Genomic DNA, 25926 nt, shown 5'->3' with positions numbered 1-25926 from the left:
AAATGCCAAAGATTTATCTACTGGGCAGATATGTCAACATGTGATCTTATCCATATTAGCTTTGTGCCCGCATTGAAGCACTTGACTCACAATATTGGAAACGTAATATTTTACATCTTGTGCGTGTCGTCTGCAAAACCAATACAAGCGGTTTACTGGACTCTGGTCCATAAATATACTACATTTAGGCAATAATTTCTGACATCATTTATGGAAGTAATAAATTAAGTACCATAAGCGGCAGTCCTCCTAAGTGTATGAAACAATGAAAGTATTAAAAATGCAAATCTGTCCTCAGGGTAACAGATGGATGTTTTTAAACAGTGACCTCTATGAGTGACGGTAGAGTAGAATGTTCACCAGTCTAGGACATTTTATTTTGGCCATTTTGCTGCGCCCAACTCGCCGCCGGCGTTTAGCCATCACTCACCTTGCTGAATGGACGTCTCTCTGACACTCGTTCGCCGCTAAAGTAAGTCCCTAACCTTACCCCTTACCCTAAAAAACCCTAATATTAGTGCTACCTCCTACCCTAAAAAACTTAAACCCTTATCCTAATTCTCTACCCTAAAATCCTAACCCTTTGCCCAAAACCCCTATCCTTAACCCCCTAACCTAACCGCTAAAACCCCTTAAATTAACTTATTATCAGGATGTATGGAGCCTTCGGAGGTAACATGGAAACCCACAAAAGACAGGAGACAGAAATACGTAAAAACTGACACAGTATTGTTACACTAAAGGAAAAACAAAACTGGGAAAACAAAATGGAGTCTGCAAAGTGTGCAGAGCTACATGCAAAAGGCTATGTCAGCTAAGGGAACAAACAAGGACAGGGGGGCAAATAATGCTAACTGAAATAACAGGGCAAACCAAGGTTAGTTGCAGGAATTGCAGCGCTGCATGCAAAGAGCAATAGTAGCAGGGGACAAATAATAAACAGAGGGCAAATAGTGCAAAGGGAATACAAGACAAAAACAACAAGGTATCTGAAGATCAGTAGAACTGGGACTCTGATAAAAGGAACAGGGAAAGTCGCAGTGCTAGGGGAAAAGAATAACCTGACTCCAGACCTGTAAACAAAAAGTTGACAAGCAAAGAACTAACATACCGGGTGGTGTTTTATACCCAAACGAAGATGGCAGCATGCCTCATGGACTGTCCTAGATCTTACTAGTTCTAGGCCTGAACAAGACTTCTCTGTGAGCCCCTACAGGTATACGAGGAGTACTGCGGGAGGGAATCATGACACTTGCCTTATTGGCGTCCAGCGGCAGAGAGGCAGAGCGGCTGTGGTGAAGGGTCCCTCAGTGGTAAAACGACCATAACCAAATGTCCGATTCCGAATGTTTACTATTACTTCTGGGTTGAGGCCTTCATTTACATTCATCTGTTTATGAGAAGTCTCTTTGGCTCTGCCTACTGAGGTCACTAAGGTTTAATATAGCTTTAGTATAGTTCCATTAAAGGGGAGGTCTCGCACAACAGGTCAGTGTGACCGTTTCCCTTAGAAAGACTGAATCATTCATAAAGTAAGTGTTTTATTATTTGCACCATATGACAGATGTATATGTTTTGCTAACTCTGGCTCTGCTGATTATAAGCAGATCAGCTACTTATATTTTATCTGTTTGCAAAGTAATTATTATACCATTAATCAAAGACAAAAAACAAAAGAACAAGCTTATCAAAAAAACCCATCAGATAAAGGATGTAAAAGGCCCCCAAGGCATGTCTTTGCCATGGAAGTGTTACATGTTTAAATAATTATTTAAAAACACTAATAATGCCTGTCTGTTTTTTTTTGTCTGTTTTCTTTAAAGCACCATTAGCCTATTAAAACAGGTCGTTGTCTTTTGTTCACTTTTGATATGGGAGGAACTGGCCCTTTATACATGTAAAAAAATCAGATTTCCAAACATTTCTGCAGCACGAGACCAGAGTAAAGTTTGGTAAAATGCCAACAGAATATGTTTCATGCTGTCACTTAGTGACACAGTGCAGCTTCATGGCAAAGCAGGGAATGATGGGAAATACTACCAAGTGACCCAGAGCGTTCAGCGATTACGGTTTAGCTCTAGGGCTTAAAACAACTGAATTAACCAAAATACAAGTTTATTCTCAAAACTGAGGCTTACTTTAAAGCTGTAAAAATATTTGTTCTAATTAAACCATAATTCATTTGGGGTTTTGAGTCAGCCATTCTTCCCAAATTTAAACACCATTAAATCCAGGCTCATCTCCTACTCATATATATTGTTGACAGCCTAAAGACGTAGTAATTAGCATTGTTTTCTGCCGTGCTCACCACATATTCTGGGTGGCAGGTGCACATTTTGTAACCATTTGATTGACATGTCCTCTGTCAACAAGGCTCTTACACATCTGGATGCAATTATTTTCTTTGTATGCCCTTACCACTCTTCACTACCTCTGTAGTGTATAGCTGCCGTGCACAGGGAATGGGTTGGGAGCGTACACATCTCTCACGCACAGCCTGTATATCCTAATGTAATTATAGTCTCTAAGCAGGTTTTGATTGTGCAATATGCCTTAATTAGAACGAGATTATGAATTAATTGTACAAATAAAAACAGATTGTTATGAGCCTTGGGTGATAGTCATAGGATGCAAATCAACCCCTCTTCTTTTCATGTGCCTCCATAGCGATCTGTTTATCAAACTCTGTTAAGAAGAATCTTACAAGGCATACTTTGCATTGTTAATTACATAATGCAGTGACGGGATCTCTTCTTACTTTATCAATATGTGTTATCAACAGCAAGAGTCTAATTTTACTCAGTAATGTCCCCATATTGTCCACTGCCAATGAATAACCTTGGTTAATGAGTTAATGATTGGCATCATCAGCTTCTCTACAGTGTCTGTACATGAGCCTATCAACATTTCCTAAAAGGGATAAAGAAAAACATAAGCATACAGATGTAGCAAGACGTATGTCCATAGGACTGGGGCCGGTGGCGTAACAGTCACTGACCCCAGCACCAGAGGATTATCGCCGAGTCCGATCCGGAAGCATGGACACCCTACTTCCTCTCCCTCCTTTGTTACTACCGGGAAGAATGGACAAACACTGCTACCCACCCATCTTTGCTTATTTAAAAAAATTATTGTTGCATCTTTGCCTCTGATATTCTTCATAATACAAGGTAATGTTATCGATGCAACAAGACTCAGCAGAGGTAAATTCATCGTTATGAACTTTGGGGTTAGTAGTTCACAACACCGCACCCCTTGCTTCACACGGTCTTATTCTCAGTCATTATATGTAAGTTTTGATGCAGTCGAACATTGCGGTGGTAATGCTCTTTGTTCTATCTATGAGATAGACTGTCTGATCTGAAAAAAGAGACCCTTTGTAGTCTAAAAAAACTCATGTCTAAAAACATCTATGCATTATTTTAATTTTGGCATTTAAAGATATTACAACCTGTACAAAGCTGTGTTATCATGTCTGTTTATCATTCTCAGTCCAACTACACCGCTAACTGCTCACCCATTCCATACACATCAAGATATATCTCATCTCTTTACACTTCATGTACGTCCTGATGGTTGCCACCTCTTTTGTCAGCTTTAAGAAGTTTCTTTTTGTTATAATTACCTTTTTATATGATTTTGGAGAGGGTACTAAATGGCTTGATCTTATTTCTCTCAAAACTCCTCGTGAGATTACAGATGTACATCCAACATTATAACACCCGCCGGCATGGCAAAATTACACAGATGCCGCGCTAAATTCTGTGGTCATGTAATTTCGATAACACACGTTACCATTTGTTTCGATGGAGCTGTGTCAAATCTGACGCCTCACATCTGGAAATGTCTCAACAGCCGAAACGTTGCGTCAACAGGAGTAGAGATGGACATTTCGCGGAATTTCCCGAGCTTTCCATTCACAATCCGTTCCGTGGTGTGAAATTCGTCGACGGATTGTGACGGTTTCAATCCATGCGGATTAATCAAAAAACGCAATTGGATACAATCTGCTGGTGGATTTTACCAATCTAATTCATGGATTCTGGAAAAGGCAAATCATACTTTTTGAGATTTGATCCACGGACCAAAGGAACCGATCCAAATCCGGCCAAAAAAGTCACCCATCTCTAAACAGGAGAAGTAACGCCAGCTACATCTGCATTTCTTTAATCACTTTGCCATTTTTCCTTTACTCCTCCAGTCTTCCCTTAGTATTTAATCTTCTGGTTAAGAATATTCCTGGAACAGTCGAGCTGTAATAAAACGGACACTGCAGCTGACCCCATGATCCGCGAGTTAGCATAGATATTTGGTAGAGTAGCTATTTCCTTTACAGGAAGACTGGCTGTGTTGTTCATTTTAACTTCAACTGATATAGGACAGAGCTACACTCAAAAGTAATCAATGGAAAGATGCTAGAAGAATGAGTGGACCATTATCAATACATTTACCTACAGATGTAGCAAGCCTTAATGTCCTCAGTGTCGCTGCTATGTGTGGTCGAAACATCTTAGTATTAGCGCTGCAGGGATTTCCATTCAGTAACATGAACCCGACACAGCTCCATCGTGGCAGACACTGTCCCGGGTGCCGGGGACTTTTTCTTGTTCATCCTCGGTACCGGGGTCAGTAAGTTTTACTACTTCTGTAGTTTGTATTCTGAGTCAAACCTCTTGACAATAGTTTCTTAAAATCTTGTAATACAAACTTATATAACCATATATAACTGCAGGACATCAATCATATAATAACATAATAATAACAATACATTGTATCTTCTGTTAAACAGGTCACATGCTACGTTATGATTTTGCAAAACAGAATTTGAGTTAAAGGAAAGAGGACACATTGTTAGGGAATAACGGAGGATTAGGTCATGAGGAAAGGAAAAAATAAAGAAGAGGGACAGAAAATGTGCATATGATATTTTTGACAATTTATTTTTATTTGGTAAAATATTGGTCATCAATGTTAAGTTGCACAATAATGTCATGTGTCAAAAATTATTCTTTTAGTGCTCATTTGGATATTTTCTTCAATGATGTGTTTTTTCTTATTATTACTTAAGGCTTATGCAACTTGTATACATACTAGGCCACATGAAGTAAGTGGAAATATGCCATTAGATACCATGAGGCATTGGAATACACCCAATGGCCCATTTAAATGAAGGTCCAGAACGTATATATGGCTCCTTGCATAGGAGGATCTTGATGAACCACTGGTATGTCATCTCTGGGGTTACACAAATGTAATACAGTGACTAGGGTTACCAGGTGGTTTCTCCAAAAATACTGGACACAATGGTGAAAGGTGCAACACGATCGATACACACACACCTCTCTCCACTCCATGTGTTTCCTCCTCTCCTTGGCCCAACCCCCAGGCTCCTGACAATTTCTCCTGATTGGCTGCATTACCTAGCTGCAGCCAATAAGGATGGAGGAAGCTGCCCAGCCCCCTAGCAACAGCCCTGCTCTCTCCCTGCTTGGGAAAATCCCACAGTCCCCCAGGCCAGGCCGTCAGGTCACTATGTCCAGAGAGGTAATACCGGTATATACGTACACATACAGAGAGGTAATACCGATATACACATACACACCCAGAGAGGTAATACCGGTATACACATACACACCCAGAGAGGTAATACCGGTATATACGTACACATACAGAGAGGTAATACCGGTATATACGTACACATACAGAGAGGTAATACCGATATACACATACACACCCAGAGAGGTAATACCGGTATACACATACACACCCAGAGAGGTAATACCGGTATACACATACATGTCCAGAGAGGTAATACTGGTATACACATACATGTCCAGAGAGGTAATACCGATATACACATACATATCCAGAGAGGTAATACCGGTATACACATACATGTTCAGAGAGGTAATACCGGACACATACATGTCCAGAGAGGTAATACCAGTATACACATACATATCCAGAGAGGTAATACCGGTATATACATACATGTTCAGAGAGGTAATACCGGTATACACATACATGTTCAGAGAGGTAATACCGGACACATACATGTCCAGAGAGGTAATACCAGTATACACATATGAAACCCCCCTGTGACTGCAATCAGCACAGGACATTGCCTCTTCAACTGTTATGCTCTCTATAGGACATGTGACTGTGATCAGCCAGTGAGAGAGCTGGTGAAGGAGGAGGGACTATGAGAGAGAGTGAAACATTGAGTTTGGGGGGCCAGACATTTTGAGAGCAGAGCTGCATGGAGTTTGGAGCGTAAGGCTGCGTCCAGGGTGAATCCAGCCGGGCGGAGGCGCGCTGAGGCTGAGGGAAAGCGGGTGCTTTCCCTGGCCTTAGACCGCGCGCCGTCCGGGGGGGGGGGGGACTGTGACGTCACGGAGCTGGTTCGCCCTCATAGGGCGAACCGATCACGTTACCGGCCCTGCGCTCCGGCGAGCGCAGAAACGAAAATTTTCTTAAGACCCAGCTTCCGCACGCTTGCGGAAGCGTGCGCGAGCCCCTGCTAAAGCTGCTTTCATTGCGGCTGCAGGGGCTCACTGCCGAGCAGCAGCGCGCCTCAGCACTGACCATGCCCGAGGCCTTAGGCTGCTTGCAGATGCGATCTGCAAGTGCATGAGAGACCTGGGGTGTGGAGAGAGTGGTGAGCTGCTGCACAGGGAGTAAAGCACAGTCACACACCACAGTGAGTACTGCCTGCCCAGAGCAACAGATCAGGATACAACCAGCCCATGAGGGAAAGATCAGGAGACTGCCAGCGAGCTCAGGGAGTGAACTTCCCCTGCACATAAGGAAAGATTACTCTTTTATACTATCTTTAAGAAGCACAGGCCTGCAACTGGTAATTTTGAACTAAAGAGCTCCAAAGAGGTATAACTGTGACTAAATCCTGCCTGATCAGCAGAATAGTTAACTCAGCTAAAGTGACTATACCATATACTTATAGGTGCAGCACTAGTTGTCAGTTAAAGGTTAACAAGTATACTATGTGTGTTATGTGGTGGTCCTAATTATAAGGGTCACATGAATGTTGTACATTTGTGTGTATACCTGTTCCATTTAGCTATCAACTCTTATACATATCCTGTTCCCCCTTCTTACTGGCCTCACAAATGTGTGTGGGTTATTATATTGTATGAACTCAAGCCCCCACCTATTATACTGAGGTACAGCCAAATAAAGAGGGGTTACACATACATGTCCAGAGAGGTAATACTGGAATACACATACATGTTCAGTATTACCTCTGTGTCCAAATACAGGACAGTCTGGTTCAATACTGGGCACCTGGCAACCCAAACAGTGACTATGAACAAGTGAGCAAATATTAATCTATTGTGATGATCCACTATTGTAAACTCAACAAGAATCCTTTGATCTGTTTTGTGTATATCTGCAGTTCCTATGGCTAGAGGTCTTAGAAACATTCTGCAATACATACAGATGAGTCACTAGGAAATTGAAATTAAAAGGACGTACTATTTGATGGAGTGATACTAAGTGCGAGAACAAATGTTTTATAAAACCGTTCCCCAAAAAATGACAATTGGCACAAATGACGGTTTTACCAATGATTGCATGTATGATTAAACGTCATATTCAGCTAGCATAGGAAGAAGAAGCTACCCGCAGCATTTATCATTCAGCATGCGAGTTTCAAATAGGAGTTTCAAATATTTCTTCAGTGAAGTTTAGAATTTTTCATCAGAAGCTTGAAATGTAGCTGGAGTTTATTTTGTCAGGGTAGGCAGTGCTCCAACCAGCTGACTTCTCTATCCACATTCTTCCCTAGGCTGGATAATACATCAGTGCTTCTATTAGAATAAAGTAGAATAATCATTCAGCAGAGCTCTCTCTGCAAAGTTTAATTAAATACCATATCACCTTCTGAAAAGTTATTTTAACCCCTTCATTATGGACTTCAACTTGACTTCTACTTGACTGTAGTTTACCTTCAAATGATCTTCTATATTGTTACATCTATATTTTAATGCTACCTACTGGAAGCTCACATTTAAAGGAGTTCCTACCCTGAATAAATGACTTTCTCAGTTTATATTGGCATTAAACAAAGACAATAGGAGTACATGAAAATGCATTGGGGACAGATGTTTTCCAGTCTACTTAAATGTATTCTTATAATGAGTTTGTAATGGATCTGAAATGACAAAGCTAAGCAAACACTAATAAAAAATAAAGATAGTTTCAGGGATAGAGGGCACTTAAGCAGCAGTCATTATAACAAAAAAAACAAAACAAGAGAACAGGACAATAGCAAGACTCACCATATAGGAGAAGGGTGAGATTAGAGACACGTTTACTGCAGTGTGCCAACCATGCCAAATTAATTACTGGGCACAGAGGGAGCAATTTTGCCAAGTATTAAAAGTAATTGTACATTGCAATTTTGGTTAATTTCTCTTCTAATTTTGCACATCACTCAATCCCACCCCACCCTCATTGTTAAAATAATATATAGCATACACTGTTTGTCAACCAGTTTAGTTTTGAACCCATTCATTCTTTTTCCTGTCTCTTCAGGTAATACCCAGCATACGTCTCTCCATAGTTCTTTGAGTTGTCTGAAGCTTCTGATAATAATCTTCACACTTAGGATCCACATTTTAGATTCATATGTAAACACACAGAATATACTGGTCGCAAACTTTCTTCATGAGGTACAGTGGAAGGTGCTTATTAAAAATTATTTATTTCTTCCAAATGCGCTTATCCTATCTTCATTCTCCTACTGATTTCATTCCAAAGAGATTCCCATTCATTGGTACTTGCCAGCCAAGGTACACTGTCTTCAACTTCTTCTATTCCATTAATTTTGATCTTTGCTTATTTGACACATTTGTTCAACATTACTTTTGTTTTGCTGAGATTCACATGGAGACGCACTTTCTTACTTGCTTCACTAAGTTCTGTGATTTGTTGCTGAAGGACTTATGGACTTGTGGAAAAAAATAATAATGTCACCTGCAAATCCTAGATGACTCAAGTATTCAACGTTGAGTTTGATTCCTTTTTTCTCCGAGTTCAATGTCTTGAACAATTCTTCATCTGTTGCTGTGAAAAGCTTTGGTGACATAGTGTCTCCCTGTTGCACTCCCTTAATATTGTTTGTATCTTCATGTAATCCAATAGTTGATGTGGCATTCTCGTAAATATTTCTAATAATATCAGTGTACACATCTTCAATATTTATTCTTCTTAATGCATCTCTATCCACCTTTCTGGGTGTCTGGATGTCTTGATCTGAGCACCACCTTAATGCTCGACAGTGTCTGTGTGCAGGCTTCTCTGCTCTCCTTCTGTTAGCCCAAATGTGAGCTAAGGAATATCTCTCCTGTTTCTCACATCAGGCTTTGCTAAAAGTCCTAATCAGCAAGGTAGAGTCTGGTTGATTGCCTGTGTGGCCAAAGGGTTAAACTAAATGATCCTTTTTCAAGAGAATATATGAGTATTTTACTGTGTGTATTTTTGTCATGTTGGATGTAGCATTGGGCTTCTCTGTCGTCTGTTGTATACATATGCCACGCTCAATAGCACTCCTTTTTGACACTTATATACATATATATATATTTTGTGGGGTCTCAGGGGTTTTCAAAAAGAGGTTGCTGGGTTTTTGTTAATCTATTCTCAGCTGTTCGTCTGGGAGACGAAGCGCTAGCATAGCGTGAAATGCGTAGAGGAGTAGGCTGTGCTGCAGCCTGCTGTTTTACAAGTGTGTGTCTACATCAATAAAGCTACTTTTGTTCAAATCTCGGAACTGATGTCAGATTGGCTGTTTGCTGTTGCACCGGATCTTCTCTCTTCATTCCTGTTACATAGCTCCCCTGTTTGTGGGAAACTCGGTCTTACCACGGCCAAAGCCCATCCTTCCACTCTCACTAGATATATCACTGCGGCATGAATGAGAGTGGATGGAGAAAAAGAGCCCTCAATCCCGCTGAGAGTAGAGCCCTTTCTCCAGGTCAGTAATGTCTCCTCAAGAAGGTGTTTGAGCTCAGTACTCTTCAGTCGCTTGAGGAAGACTTTTCACAGTCTTTCTTCTGACCGCTTGGTCACGTATTTTCCCCTGCGTCAGGCAATCCTTTCTTCCTTAAGTTTAGGGTGATCAACTGCATCGGATTCTGTACCCATATTCACGGGTGATTCAAGCTGGGTGGAGTTTTTATCCATACCGATTGATTCCCGTGGCATCTCAGTTTGGTAATTACCCAGTGTTGTACCGGTAGAGGTGTGAACACCGAAACAGTTCTAATCCATCTAGCCAAAGACTGTATCTTTCTAGCAGCTATCTTCACTGTGAGGAATATGGCTTTGGCCCTGGGTCCACAGTAGCATGACTGTATTGGTATTGTGCTTCTCAGTCGTAATTTGGTTCTTCTTTCCTGACTTGTGTGGAAAGCCGATCGTAGTACTGAGATGGCATTGTGGGTGCGCTTATAGCAATGCACAGCTTGCTTGGTTGTGATGTAGAACCTATATCTGCATTGAATCACACCAGCAGCTTCCTTAATTTTTTTGTAGTATCTTTGCCACAGACACTTCCTAACATTTGACTGGAGTAACATTACACATTGCTTCAAATGTTCATAATTCTTTCTTTGATGTTGCATTCTCCATATGGATTGGAGAAGACAGGCTGCATTATACTGGCTATTTAGCCAACGAGTTTTCATTCCTCTTTAGGCAGCCTGTATGGTGAGCGCTGCAGAGCGTTTGCACAGATACCTTCCTCTTTCCAACCTCGTTTGGACAAGAGCTTTGTAGTACTTCTGAATTACTCTGCTGTTTTCCTCCCTTTTTAAGAAGTTTAGCTCATCAGCGAGAGAATCCTGTTTCTTGAGCTTGCTCGGAGTGTGCATCAACGCATTCTTCATTATATTTTGGAGATCTGCGGATTTCTTCGCTCGGGTCACAGCTGCTTGTGTCAGTTTCTGGACCTTCTTGTGCTCCTTCTTGTACCGGGTCACCTGGCCTTTAAGCTTGGCCTCTAGCGATGCTCTGGTGATGCTCAGTTTAGCCTTACGTTTCTCATGCTGCTCTACGGGGGGACACTGGGTAATCAGACGTTTCTGCAGTACTTGTACTTCTTTAGCAGCCTGCAGATTTTCTTCCTGCAGAGATCGCTGCTTCTCTTTGGGAATCTGTAAGTGCGTACGCAGGCCTTGCAATAGGTGCTCTGCTTATGTGTGTTGCTCCAATGCTTCTAATTTTTCATCTTCCAATAGTTTCTTTATTTTTTTGTAGCTCATGCAGCTTTTCATTCTTTTCATTGACGTGGTCAGTCAAATCAGAATTTTCTTCTTTCAGCCTTGCATTTTCTCTTTTTACGGTCTCTCTAATTTTCAGGGCCTCCTTGTAGTCCTCCTTTCATTTACGCACTTCTGAGTTGAGACTTCCGATCTCCTGGCGTGCGACTTCTATATCTAGGTTGAGGGTGTGAAGATCCTTCTGAGAGAATTTAAGATCCATACTAAGACTGTCGACATTTTTTTTTTTTTCAACTTCAAATTTTCTTTATTGGGGTTACAAGCTCATACATTGTATCACTTCCCATTGCGTTACTTCCCCCCAATAGTGTTTTCAAACATACATATGTCCTCCTTTCGCTACAACGGTACAAAACTAGGACATCACATACAAGACAAACCGGACAAGGGACAAGGAAAAAGGGGGGGGGGGAGGGGCGGAGGGGGGAGATGGGGGGGGTCGGTCGACTCCGGGCCCTTCTTCTGGTGTAAGTACCAGCACTCACTGTCTAATAGCTAAATGATGAAAACAGTTGTAATGCGGAATAAACATTTAATAATAAAACGAACCAGAAATAAATCAAATGTGTTTGCAGAAACCAGTATCACAAATGGGCATGTCACAAAGTGAGGGGTGGGGGGGGGAAGGAAAAGGGGAAAAAACATGAAACACAAGGAATATACACAAAAAACGGAGAACGGCAAGTGTGCTAGGGGGGCGACGTTTCGAGGGACTACCTCTTCATCTGGCCCATTCCCCCTGGTCCATGTTTGTGTTTCATGTTTTTTCCCCTTTTCCTTTCCCCCCCCCCACCCCTCACTTTGTGACATGCCCATTTGTGATACTGGTTTCTGCAAACACATTTGATTTATTTCTGGTTCGTTTTATTATTAAATGGTTATTCTGCATTACAACTGTTTTCATCATTTAGCTATTAGACAGTGAGTGCTGGTACTTATGTAGATTTGTTAGTACTATACAGGGGAATAAGGGTCCCCTTTGTTTCCATGCACCCTGCAATTGCATTCATTTAACATTATCAGAGTGCTGTCCATCGTCCCCTTTTACCCTTCTTCTGGTGTATTTCCTCTTGCTTGCTTCTTGGCTTTTTGGTTAGCCCATCTCTCTTCCACCTCAGGTTTACCTTGTCTTCCCCTTTGTTCTAGGGGGCTACTACGCGAGGGGCTGTCAACTACCTGCTCGGCGCTAATTGTGTAGACAGTTTTTTGAGAGACGGACAGCTCCTCAGCAAGACTGTGAAGTTCCTTTTTAGAGACTTCCAGTTCTGTGTGGCAACTGCTGATCTCTTGGTGTGAGGCATTCAGTTCTATGCGGAGAGTGTGAACCTTATTCTGAGAGACTTCCACCTCTCTATGGCATTTGCGAACCTCTTGCTGAGAGAGACTAATCTCTTTCAGTGCCTCCTCATACTTCTGTTTCAGATTAGCAATCATTCTATCAGATTGACTCTGCTTTCCAGTCATAGCAGTAATAGTAGCGTTTGCTGTCTTCAGCTCAGTCATCCGGTTCTCTATGTCACTATGTAAGCGACGCTCCGTTTTCATCACTGTCCCACAGTCAAAGGCGATTGAGAACAGATCACTCTGTAAGCTGGCATTAGCTTCCATCTCCTGTTTCAATGGATTACAGAGCAGATCACAGTTATGCCTGGCAGATTGCAGTGCATCTTCAGGGCTGGTCAAGGGATCGTCACTCACTGGTTCCCGCTCCGCTTCCCTGGTATGGTCGGTTGAGGGTCCTCACCGTTGGCACCGGACAGACACTTCTTTGGGTTACCCAACTTCTGCCTTGAGCCCTCTGGATATTCTGTCATCCACGTGATGAATCCTCCATTTTCCCTAGGCTGCAGGGCATCTTGCCCCCCCTTTTCTAAGCGGGATCTGCCGAGGTGTCTGTTCCTTCCACGGTAAGTGAAGCACCGCTTTTCTTTTTCCGCCTTTTTGTTTTGGACGACTTCGTCCCATCAAGGATACTGGGTCTCCGTCTTTATTTGAAACTTCGGCAGCTTCACTATATCCGCCAGGCTTTTCTTGCAGTTGCATTAGCTGGCAGGAATATTCGGGGTCATAGAGACCTGTTTGTTCGGTGCGTACTGAGTTTAGGCACCTCCACCATTCTTGGTGTGTTTTGTGGGTGTGACTCGATTGGAGTTCCCCATAAGAGATATCTTCATCCTTATCTATATCCTCATAGGACCGGAAGGGACACTCTTCCATGGGGTAGGGTTCATTACAGGAACACCACATCTTGTCCTCCATTTTGGTACTATCTGGTGTATTTTTCTTCCTGATCTCAGGAGGCGCTATTGCAGCTGTTTTCTCTGTATTCACTAGAACTCCAGCTGGTAGTCCTACAGATGGGCAGACTTTACTTGCAGAGTTCATAGCTCTCACAGGCCTCTCTACATACTTTTTTTTAAATCTTCTTTACTTTTGCAGATTCTGAGACATCAGTAGTTCTGTGCACACATTCTTTCTCATCCGTCCTACTGGATGTGCACTTGCTAAGAAAAACTTCTGCATTTTCTTTGTTACCACAGCGCATTGCTTGCTGCTGCAGTTCCTTGGCACATTGAAAAAAATATTCCTCTTGCTGCTGCTGCCCTTTTTCTGGGGCCATGTAGGGATCATCCTCACCATCCGAATAAGGCCTGAAGGGACACAGCTCTGTGTTTCTGGGCTCATTATACATTTTGTTCCTCATTCTTGCAGAATCTGTATTTGACTTCAGCTTGGCGGGCATTTTAAAATCCCATGTTTTTTTTTATTCACACAAGTGGTGGGGTAGACTCTGGTCCCAGCATCAGTACCTTGTTTGGGTCACTGTCTGTCGAAGTCCTCCCAGTCCAACTGTGGCATTGTAGCTTTCTCCAGTGCAGGGTAGTTTTCCTACCTGGATGTGTAGCCCTTTAAATCTGGTCACATCTGCACGTGATTCTTTGTTTTGTTGCCCAGGCTGTTTGCAGGAACAGTACTGAATGTAGGCAAAAGCAAAAAAATAAAAAAATAAATCACAGGCAGTCTCCGGGACCCCTTTGAACTTCAAGGGCCACCTCATCCCAACATCTGACACCATATGTAAGAGATGTGTGCAGAGGTACATGTAATAGAGACCGATTTGGGTGAAATGATATCTTGGCTTTATTGCGCCTGTTCCTTTAACAAGGAAAAACAACAAAATAACAAACTCCTATCCCTTTGGAAGGGCTAACTTACTTCCCCAGACCCTATCTGCAGGACTGGAGGGATATTCCCATTACCAGCCTATCACCTCAAAGTCTCAGGAGGTACATTAAGCAGCTGGCCCTCCATGTCAGTCTCTGGCAGGTTCCTGGTTCCTCTGTGTCCAGGAAGTATAGATCTCTGGGTGTCTGGATGTCTTGATCTCAGCACAGCCTTTGTGCTCAAGACAGTGTGTGTGCAGGCTTCTCTGCTCTCCATCTGTCATCCCAAATGTGAGCTAATGAATCTCTCTCCTGTTTCTCAGATCAGGCTTTTCTAAAAGTCTTAATAAGCCAGGTGGAGCCTGGTTGATTGCCTGTGTGCAATTAACCAGCACACTGCTGAATTTAGAGGAAGTTTCTCTCAAACAGTGATAAAACCCTGTTACAATGTGTTATTTATATTATTTGCTATTTAAATGATTGTGACGTGTATTACTGCTGTGAAGTGCTATGTACATTAATGACGCAATATAAATAAAGACATACATACATTTAAAACCACTGAGGTGTAGACAGAATCAAATGCTTTTCCATAAACTACAAATCCTAAAATGAGAGGTAGATTGTATGACTTACTTCTGGAAATCACTTTGTGTATGACTGTGATGTTGTCCATTGTGTTATATCCCCTACGAAATTCCGCTGCTTCTCTAGGCTCGACGAAGTCCGGGGTCTCTTGCAGCCAATTAGCGAGTGTCTTTGTAAAATCTTTGTAAGTGATTGGTCTGTAGATCTTGAGGTCTCTCTTTGTCTGTTTCTTGTGCATGAGGATAACTGGCATTTTTCCATTGTTCTGGAATTTTCCTGTTCTTCGAGCACCAAGTAGAGTTTTGCAAGGATTTTCTCTACTTCTTTCAAGATTTCAATTGTACTGTTATTTCATCTTCACCTGAAATCTTCCCATTCTTCATGGATTTTAATTGCCTTTACCACTTCTTCGGGAAGTACACATCGTACATTATTGGTGATTTCTTCTGGCTCTACCTCTGCTGGATTATGTCCTGTGTCACTGGTCTTCTCTTACAATTTCATGTAGAAGTCCTCAACTCCCTTTATGAGAAGTGCACAGTCATTTATTGTTGATCCATTGTCTTGTTTGAGTGCAATGATTTGCTTCTTCCCAATCATGTCATCTTCTTTAAGCTTTAATGACCTTAATTAGTCTTCTTTACCATATCACAATTACAATTTCTTACTTTTTCAATTATACGTTTGCGGATCGTCTTTCACAACTCTGCATACTCAATTTATCAAGAAGGCCCACAATGAGGCTGCAGGGGCCTTCTTGGGCACTGGCGTCCTGCCTATAAAGAGGCAGGACTTCCTCCAGTATGTTGCCAGAGTATAGTTTCTGTCTGTTCCTGTCTGGCTCCTGTGTTCCTCTTTCATTGTTGGACATTTATTTCCAGCCTTGGACTAATTGGCGCCGGTCTTTATTGTTTTATTCCTGTGTTCCTGTTGATCTTCATCCTGCCTTGTTTCCAGCCTGTGATCCCGACCTTGCACCTCTTACACCTGCCTCGACCATTACCTGTGACTGTGACCTTTCTCATCTTCCGCCTGCCTCAACCCCTGCAGTTACCCCGACAATTCTATTCTCGATTCAGCCCTATTACTTGGTTGTAAATTGGGCAAAATTCTTGCCGTTGAAATCCCACCTGTTGCAGGGTACATGCAACTACACATGTGGGTTTCTTGACAAGGCTTATTTATTTAGCCTTAAAAGATATATAGCACACAAAACAAAAATAGCTTTTCATCAGCAACAAACAAAAATAGCTTTTTCTTCCGCAAACCAAACAAAACAGTTTCTCTTTAGCAGACAGTCTATAAATCAGGCAGTTATCCTTTTCCTATGCAGAGGACAGACAGTACACAATTCAACTACCTTGCTACTCAGACCTTGTTACAGGAATCTCTTTAGCAGCTTCCTCCTCTCTTCTCAACAGCCAGGCTCCATGTGTCTACAGCCTGGGTTTTAACACACCTTGATTAGGCAGCTGGGATCCAACTAATTGTCCTGAGGTTCCCAGCTGAAGTTAACCTAGTCAGTGCCGCACTGCAGACTAGACATAGGTTTTCCAGGCATATAAATGGTGGCTTTTATTTACCCTGTCACACCACCCTTTAGCTTTTTTACCAGCAGTGTTGTGAACAAAGCCTAAAAGCAATAATGCACCCCAAATTACGTGAACTATGTGGGTCCCTCAGAGCTTGGAGACCCCCTAGTACTGGGACCCATTGTTCATCAGGTTTATTATGGAAACAATATTGCCGTTGCGGTAGTGGCTCCTTCCGGTGGTGGCCAATAGAAAAAGCTGCAACGTCACCAGGAGATAACGTTGTGATTTTCCATTGGCGACCCCGGCGCCCATGTTTGTAGTTTTTGGTGTGTGAAAACACGCATTAGCAATATCTGCTAAGCCGGACATCGGGGGGGGGGGGGGGTTTGGGGTGGAGGGATGGATTGCCGATTAACTCCGGCGCACTCCCTGCTTCAAGCAAGAATTGTTTTGTTTAATTATAAAATGAGCCGCCGGGATTGGTGCTTTCAAACAAAGAATTGCTGGACTTCTTGGCAGTGAAGGAGATTTAAACATTCAGCCCTAACACCTGTTCAGTTGTAAAAATGACATCATGCTTTACTTTTGTAGACAAGTATCTGTTAACAGAAACATTCTAAAGAACCTTCACTATTGGTCCATTGGGATGGTAAATGCCTGTTTAAAGTGCCTAAAATTAATTTCCATGAGCATTTCTGTTGCTATTTTATGCTAAAAGCTCCATTGAGCCTGTCAGGAAGTGTGAATTTGTTGCCGATTGAGAAACATTTATTCTGTTTTAGTGGGCTTCCCATCACTATAGATTAGATTTTTACTTGTTGTTTTATCCTTATTCATGTATTCACTTCTACTGTACTCCACAGAAGAGGAAGCTGGTCTTGTAGATATACAGTACTCTGCATGTGTTAGATCCTAAGCAGAGATGTGCACGTCTTCAAATGTGCTCTGATAATGTTTTGTTGCATGTCTCTTAAATTTGGCCTTTTTGCTCATTGCAGTCACATTGCTCGAACTCGGAATAACACACTTACAGCTGTAGATGCAACAATTTCCCCCAGATTACAGACACGTTGCCATATTTACCAGAATTGTGCCACTTTTCCGCCAGATTTTCATGAAAATGGCAGTGTATATAAAATCCCGGGTAATCTTGACCATTGACTTTTTATACCTTGTGCACTACACCGTTTTCACCCCCCAAAAAATTGTTCAGTGAATTTTCCCTGGTTCTCAAATTTCAGTGAATATTTTGCACATCTCTAATCTTGAGGCTGAGTCCACGCTGCCGCAGACTGCGCGGCGCGATCACATTTGCCCTAAAGCAATGATCACGCCCATAGTCTGCGCGGGCGACAGCAACAGTTGAAACTGATTTTTCGGCGCGACGGGCTGGTCACTTGAGAGGGTTGCCCAATGAGGGAAAACCAGCTTCGTGACGTCACTGACATGCCCCTAGAAATGCCCCCCGATGGCGTATCTAGCATGTCCGAAAAACGCACCTGCTTCACGCGGGTGACATCACGGATGCGCACGCCTCCCCGCGGGCGAAGGCTGTATGGACTCAGCCAATAGAATTGAATGTGCATTTGGATACAAGAGCTTGCATCTAGTAAATTTTGGTAAATTGTGTGTCTGTTCACTAGGCATTTGGATACCTCTGAAAATATCGTGGTCACATTTTGAATGATGGCTCCCATGAGCAAGGAGCAGATGTTTGTGTATGTTTGGATACAATTCACAAATTACATCACTCATGACATCACATACAGTATGGCATGATCCCTTCACACAACCCTCAAGCTGCCCCTTAATCTTGGTCACTCTGAAAATCCAATTTGCAACAGTAGCAAAAATACAGGAGTGGCCAAAGTTCTTCTAGAGTGTGAGATCAGTGTTTGGGACGAGAGAACAAGGTCTCTCAGTGGAGAGCAGTTCATGTACCATAACCGTTTTAGTGCCACTTTGACATTCTTTTAATATCACAAAGGGGGAGGAAGAATACGTGGGGTGGGGGCGGGGTGGGGGGAGAGATAATATTTAACACTTTCCTGGAGCAATGACACTATTTGAATGGAAGAGGAGGACCATCTTCTCTTTGCATCACCAAGAGACATGTCTCAACCACCTGATGTCTATCCACTCTGGTGCTGCTAGCTTTTTAGCATCAAAAGGGTTAATGGCACCCGAGGCACGTTACCGGCACATTACTGGCACACTCAGGGAATGTTGCGCAAATTGTATTTTTTTTTAAAACGTAAAGGCAGAAAATATTTAAGATTATGTTCCAGTCTCCACGTCACACTGTATAGTGTATAAAATGCAGATATATTTCTGGGTGTGATGCTTTAGCCGCAAATTTCCTTTGTGAGAAGCTTTCGTATATCAAAGTAGATTATGAAAGTACAGAACCAGCAAACTTACAGATGGACAGTTAGAGTGTTAGTGGATTTAGTCTCATCATTCCCAGGTTTGTTAGTGGTTTCAAATAATGGGCAGCTGTCACGTGTCCCCTACTCTAGTATCAGACTGGGCTTCTCAGAGGTGAGAGATCTATGCGAGACCCATCTGCACCTCTGGGGCAGTAGATCTACGCCTGAGGAGGGGATTGTGTGCTAGGGAGGGACCAAAGACTTCAGGGGGCAGGCAAAGAATCAGGGGCAGACAAACATCATGGGGGCCAAGCAATGACATCATGGGGCCAAGCAATGACATCATGGGGGCCAAGCAATGGCATCAGGTGGCAGGCAATGACATCAGGGGGCCAAACAATGACATCAGGTGGCAGGCAATGACATCAGGGGCCAGGATAAGGATTGTTTCTGGGTATCCAGCACTGTTAGATTGATCTCATGCTGAGTGAGATTGAAGCACAGTCATAATGTGAGTCTCACACAAACAGCCAGAGACTTGGCAGGGCTATATAATGAAGTGGATAGTGGACCAGGGATGCTCAACTCCAGTCCTCAAGCCCCTCCCAACAGGTCACATTTCAGGATATCCAAACTTTAGCACAGGTGGTTCAGAATCTCCGTCAAAGACCTGTGCTGAAGCAGGGAGTGATTGAGCCACCCACCCAGGGCCGCCGACAGGGAGGGAAAGCCAGGAAAAGTGTCCCAGGCCAGGTGACTGTGGGGGTCCTAGCTGACCTGTGCTGGAAGTTGGGCCTGGCCAGAGGTCAGGCCCAACTTCTTTGTCCAGCTTCCAGTCCTCTGGTTGCAATCAGGCCCCAGTTTTCCCCTGCTGCAAACATCGCTAACTCTCCCATGTCGGGCCTCTGACACTGTTGTGTGCCGGAAGCTGGGCTCAGCTTCCAGCATGCATTAAAGAGAGATCCGGAGCACACTGTCGTCAGAGAGAGGGAGGCACGCATAGCATGGGAGAGAGGGAGGCCTGGCAGGAGGCCCACAGTAGCTGGGAGAGAGCCTGGGCACCAGAGACCGGGGCCACCCCCAAGGGAAGTATATATTGTATGTATTTGGGGGGTGAGGGGTATTGTATGTGTTTGGGAGGGGGGAGTGGGTTGTATGTATTTTGGGGGGTGGGGTTGCATGTATTTGGGGGGTGGTGGGTGTAGTTTTTTGTTGTATGTATTTGGGGGGGTTGTATGTAGTTGTGGTGGGGGTTGTATGTATTTTATGCAGGGTAATTATTGTGAGGGGGATTGTGCGTGTGTGTTGCCAGAGGGGAGGAGGGAATGAGTGTGAGGAAGGGGCATTGAGGGAGAAGGTGGGAGGGGGATGAGTGAAAGGAGAGAGGGGGTGTAAGAGTGGTAGTTAGGAAGAGAGATAGGGGCGAGGGGGAGGAGAGAGTGAGTGAAGAAGAGAGCGGGGTAAAAGTGAGATGGGGGGAGAGAAATACATGTGGAGGGGGAAATAGGAGGGCTCTCGCGAGGTGGTGTGAAATGAGGAGGGGTTCGCAAGACTGCTGACACTGGGGAGAGGGGAGCACGGGCAGTCAAAACTAGTCCTGGGCTACGGGAAATCTGTTTGTGGCCCTGGAGCCTCCCGGGCTGAAGCAAGGACTGATTGAGCCACCTGTGCTGAAGCTGGGATATCCTGAAAACCTGACCTGTTGGGGCTTGGAGTTGAGCAACCACAAACACATGACATAAATGTTTCTATCACACTTCATTATTCCTTGGACAAATATTTTCCATTACCACACCCAAAGAGGCACTTACAATACTTTGGGCCAGGCCACCCACTCCACTTACTCCTTTCCCTAGTTTCTCTGTAAATCTACTAATATATTACTTAGATTGTAAGCTCCCCAGGTCAGAGATGCTATTTTTTGTTTTTGTATTTTTTCCTGTTTAAATTCATTTATTGTATTGTACTCTTAATGTATGTTTTGTAAATGACTGAGTACATTGCTGGAACCATCGAAATAAAAATATACATGCGTACATCCCATTTGTAGGTAGACTCAGGAAATGTCGAACCTCAATATAAATATTGTTCTCCCAAGTGCAGAGACCTTCATGAGATGATGACGTATAGCACAGTAATGTCAGACGAGACTTGCCAGATGTGGGATTAGCCTTTGGATGCTAAAATATTTGGGCAACCAATATTTTGAGAGCTATGTACTCTTATCTTTCCCATTTCAACAATTCAGAGGGGCTTATTCCAATAGCTTTGATAAAATGGCTGCCATCTCGAACGATGTAGCATGTTCCTACCTCACGGTTTGACATTTGTGTTATCCCGGTTTTCAGAAAGAATTAGAAAGCATTACCACAAGTGTCAAACCAAGAGGTTGGAAAATGCCCATACCGCTCGGGGCAGCAGTAATGACATCTCGGCTTCTTTCAAAGTTCTCTCCCTGCGATCTTCTCGCAATCTGAGCTGCACAGAGAGAGCCGCCTCACCCTGCACAGCCCTCACAGGCAATCACACTCTTTTTATTTAAATTTTAATAATAGTGTGCGAGAGCAGGGGGTCTCCTGAGCTGAACAGTAATGATTTCAGATCCAGGGACCCCCTGCTTCCCGAGTTACATGCCCGGTATGGGGTGCCAGTTTCTCCTATGCATTTAAATGTCCCGGTCACGTGACGCGAGAGTTTTAAACATTGCAAGGGGATTCTGGCACCCCATAACGGGGTCTGTAACTCAGGAAGCAGGGAGTCCCCAGACCTAAAATCAATGCAGTTCAGCTCCGGAGACCCCCTACTCCCACACACTAGTATTACAATTTAAATTAAAACAGCTTCATTACATTAGTGGCTAGCTGCTAAGGCAATGAAGGGTTTAAACCTGACTAGCATGTTTATTGGGGGCAGAGGGTGTGGATGAAGTGGGGTAGTTGCCCCAGGGTGGGTGGTTAGCCCTGCTGTAAGGTTGCTGGAGGAGTTAACCCCTTCACTACCATAGCGGTGGGAACCGCTATGGTAATGAAGGGGTTAACCACTCCTTCTACCCACTCGGTATGCCTAACCACCCACCCTTGGGGCAACTACCCCTTCACCCAATCTCTTTACCCAAAACAAACATTAAAAAACACAACAACCCACCTCCTCTACCCCCAACACATAGCCTTTGGATACTAAAATATTTGGGCAACCAACATTTTGAGAGCTTTTTGCACTCTTTTAGCATTTTGTACTCTTTTCTTTCCCATTTTAACAATTCAGAGGCTTTGACAGGCCTTATATAACGGGACAGGTCTATTATATAGATGGGACAGGCATTAAATAAGGCTTGTGATGTCACACTTTAGGGTCAGATGGTACCGCTCCAATCCGACTGGATGCTGTACCATGTGACATGCTTTTTTTTTTTTTAAGGATGTGACGTCATCTCCAAGGGAGGTACGTCACATCCTTCAACCAAAATGGCTGCCATCACATGGTACTACAGCCAATCGGATTGGGGACAATCCGATTGGTTGAACTACCATGTGACGTTCCATTTTTTTTAAAGAATGTGACTTCATCTTTAAGGGTGATGTCACACGCCTTAAAAAAAAAAAAGACTGCCATCACATGGTACAAGAATCAATGAGATTGTGAGTGTACCACGTGGTATAAACCATGTGATGGCAGCCTTTTGTTAAAAAAAAATCACCCTTAAAGGGCAGGAGCGAGAAATCGTGAAAAAATGACTTCCTCGTACGATTTGGCCAACTCATCAAGGCTTTCTAAATAGCAACCTTGCAAAATTTTGCCAGAACGGCTCAAAATACTCGATGAGTTGGTTATCGAAGCTATTAGAATAGGCCCTAGCGTTTATACCACTTTAGTGAGCACTTTATAGTTCATGAAGTTCTCAACCAATTACATTTTTAAGAGTGCATGAATATTAATCAAATATAGTATAACATCATATAATATCGGCTTAGTTTGCCATTAGTGAGGGTCTTATTTTGGAGTTGTCGCTTCATGGAGGAGACCGTTGAATAGTATTTCAAGTATAGATCCAGCGTTCCATTATGCTTTGACATTAATGTCCTCAAAACAGGCATTGTGAGGACCTAAACCTTGGGTGGCCAACTCCAGTCCTCAAGGGCCACCGTCAGGTTAAGGATTTCCCTGCTTCAGCACAGGTGGCTCAATCAGTGGCTCAGTCTTTGTTCTGAGCCAGGGATATCTTTTTTTTTTCTACCACTTAATCCAATTTTCCTTATTTCTCCCACTTTAGTCTAACTGAGCATGGTACTTTAAAGTTCACGGTAATTGTAAATGCAATAGCACAACCTTTTCCTTTTTATGGCTCAGGTTTTTAAAGAAGCATGTGCACCTGCCAGACCCTAGTGGAAAAATCCCTTTATTTTCCATGAGACTCTGACACGAGAGCTCGGTCGTTACTACAGTAGCAGTATTTCCTCCGAAAAGATGCTTAGGATTTCTAAGGAAATCAAAGGAGGCCAGAAGACAAATCCATGCCAGATGAAAGTTGTCCAGAATATGTTCCACTATAAGCAGTAGTGGAATATTTTCTACAAATGTAACTTTAAAAGTTAATGTTAACCATCTGCAAAACATTTTCCAAATTGTCTCTTGTTCGGTTATATCTCAATTGGATCACTGAGTATTAGTACTGACATAAATCAAACTGCACACTGACATTTAACCAGTCTCCCTTGGTCCATTTAATATGGTACCTCCTGCGTTTTAACTCAACACATCTGTGAATTCAGTAGTAGGACTGATTACTGCACATAAAAAATAACTGACTGTTTTTGTTTACACGGGACTTTTCCATACATGCGTTGCTCTACAATGCTTTCCAAAACCCTCTAGAACAGGGGTGGCCAACCAGTCCTCATGGGCCACCAACAGGTCAGGTTTTTAGGATATCCCCGCTTCAGCCCAGGTGGCTCAATAAGTGGCTGAGTTGTTGACTGAGCCACCTGGGCTGAATCAGAGATATCCTTAAAACCTGACCAGTTGCTGTCCCTTGGGGACTGGAGTTGGCCTCCCCTGGTCTAGAAATTGGGAGATGAACAGAGTTGTAATCGTAAAACAATGAAAATTGAAATGTCAAGAGAAATTGTTAAAGGGGTTTAACTTTAATCAATGGATTCTGATCTTCAGTGTTTGAAATAAACCAAGAAAATGGAGCAAATATATGAGCCTTTTGGTATCCTGTCTCTACGTGGCACTGCAAGTCTTTTTCCACATGCTTCTGGCAGAGCAGTGGAGGATCTGGGATAATACTTGATCATTCTCACAGTTTTCTGTTAATAGGTAATCTGAGCTGTCTGCTGCAGAAATGTGGGTTATGAAGGAGCGAGACAGATCATTCTAAGCAGACACATCATTTTAAATGAGATCTTATTGCCGCGTTGTTAAAACTAAGTTGCACTTGTCTATATTTTATAAGTCAGTTGGAGAACTTCATATTAAAGATTCTAAACAAACAAATAACGGAGATTTGGGGTTTCCATTAAACAAACACCTAGTAATTAAAAAAATGAGTAGTGTTTTTATTTTATTTTCATACCCGAAATATAGATCATGTTGGTTTTTTCATGGACAATAAAGATTTAACCAATTTCTTGTCAAATTGGCTGTTGATCATCTTCAGTCATACAATGGTTACATTAATGTATTGTGATACACACTATGGTATTTATTTTATTGTGGCATTATTTTTTGGGGGATTAGATGATACTTTTTAACAAATGGCTTATTAGGTGTAATGTGTAAAAAAAAACGTCTAAACATAATTTTATTAAACTAAAATTACTACGATAAATTTTGGTTCTGCATGTCAGTACGGTTTCACGAGACGGTATCATGATTAAGTTCAAACCCACTTCCCCATTTAAATTAGTTAGTTCTTTTTACCATGTGTCTTTGTTGTACAAAGCTGACAAATTCTGTCTGGAATTCTAAGTGGTATTGTAAGAATTAAATATTTGGGAAACCCCACTATTTTCCCCTATTCTTCTTTTCGTTTCGTATTCTGCCATTATGAAAGCTTGAAAAATATCAAATACGTTTTTTGAGTAAATTTTTCGATTGACAGAAAACAAGGAGTAACATTCAATCTATTTGTCTTCTGGTGATATTTGGCTTTATTGCTAAAAAAATATTACATGTAATAATACTACATATTGAGTAAGCAGAAACCTGTCTAAAGTTTAAAGATACTGTAATATGTTTTCCTACCTTTTCAGGTGCTCGATGCCAGAAATGCTTCACGGCAAATAACAGCAGAATAAGAGACGTTGTCATAAGCGCAGATAATGTTATTGCCAAAATCTTACATCTTTTCAATTTCCGCTTTTCCGTCTTAGATGCTTCTGCCTTTAAAAGATAAAATTAAATGTTTGTAGAACTAACAATAGCAGAACAGAATGATAGTGTTTAATAAAATATGAATAATAGAAAACTTACATCATGAAGCCCGTGTTCGTCTAACATGTGTCCTTTTTTCATAGTTCCTGAAAGTGACTTTTTTCTGTGGAGAGAGAATTAGAAGCACTACAGTAGCTGCCGTTGTGTAATTCAGAGTGAGCTGGATGTCTGCTAATGTACCACAGAAGAGGAATTGGATTACAGTGACTTCATGATCTGTCAAAACCTGTGCTACTATGGGAGGTTATAGCAAATTGAAAACAATCGAGAGAATTTATCGCTCAAAGTAATTATGGAATGAAAAATTGGGCATAGTTACCACTGCATGCTTTTACTCTTATCTTCGAGTTCTTAACTGATTTTCTTTCTCCGAGTATATCGATATTAATATAATATGATGTGATACAATATCGGCTTCATTTGCCATTAGTGAGGGTCTTATTTTGGTGTTTTCGTTTCATGGAAGAGACCCTTGAATACTATATCCAACGTTCCATTATGCTTAGACATTAAAGTCCTCAAAACAGGCATTGTG

At 42.4% G+C, this 25926-nt stretch overlaps 1 protein-coding gene across 2 annotated transcripts in view; it reads right to left on the bottom strand.

The window, feature by feature from the left end:
* The window catches only part of TNMD (tenomodulin), a 51308-nt gene extending 25708 nt beyond the window's left edge, over window positions 1-25600 (bottom strand). For both annotated transcript variants that reach the window (XM_075572817.1, XM_075572818.1), the window contains exons 1-2: window positions 25431-25600; window positions 25203-25340 (exon numbers count right to left, since the gene is read on the bottom strand). In XM_075572817.1, the coding sequence (XP_075428932.1) occupies window positions 25203-25340; window positions 25431-25472 (180 nt within the window). In that variant the 5' untranslated portion in view covers window positions 25473-25600. The remainder of the gene's footprint in view (window positions 1-25202; window positions 25341-25430) is intronic.
* Window positions 25601-25926: the final 326 nt, after the last annotated feature.

The sequence above is a fragment of the Ascaphus truei genome, chromosome 16 (genome assembly GCF_040206685.1).
Source record: "Ascaphus truei isolate aAscTru1 chromosome 16, aAscTru1.hap1, whole genome shotgun sequence".
Classification (NCBI taxonomy): Eukaryota; Metazoa; Chordata; class Amphibia; order Anura; family Ascaphidae; genus Ascaphus; species Ascaphus truei.
The sequence above is the reverse complement of the archived record's forward strand: the minus strand, read 5'-3'. Positions and strand labels throughout refer to the sequence as shown.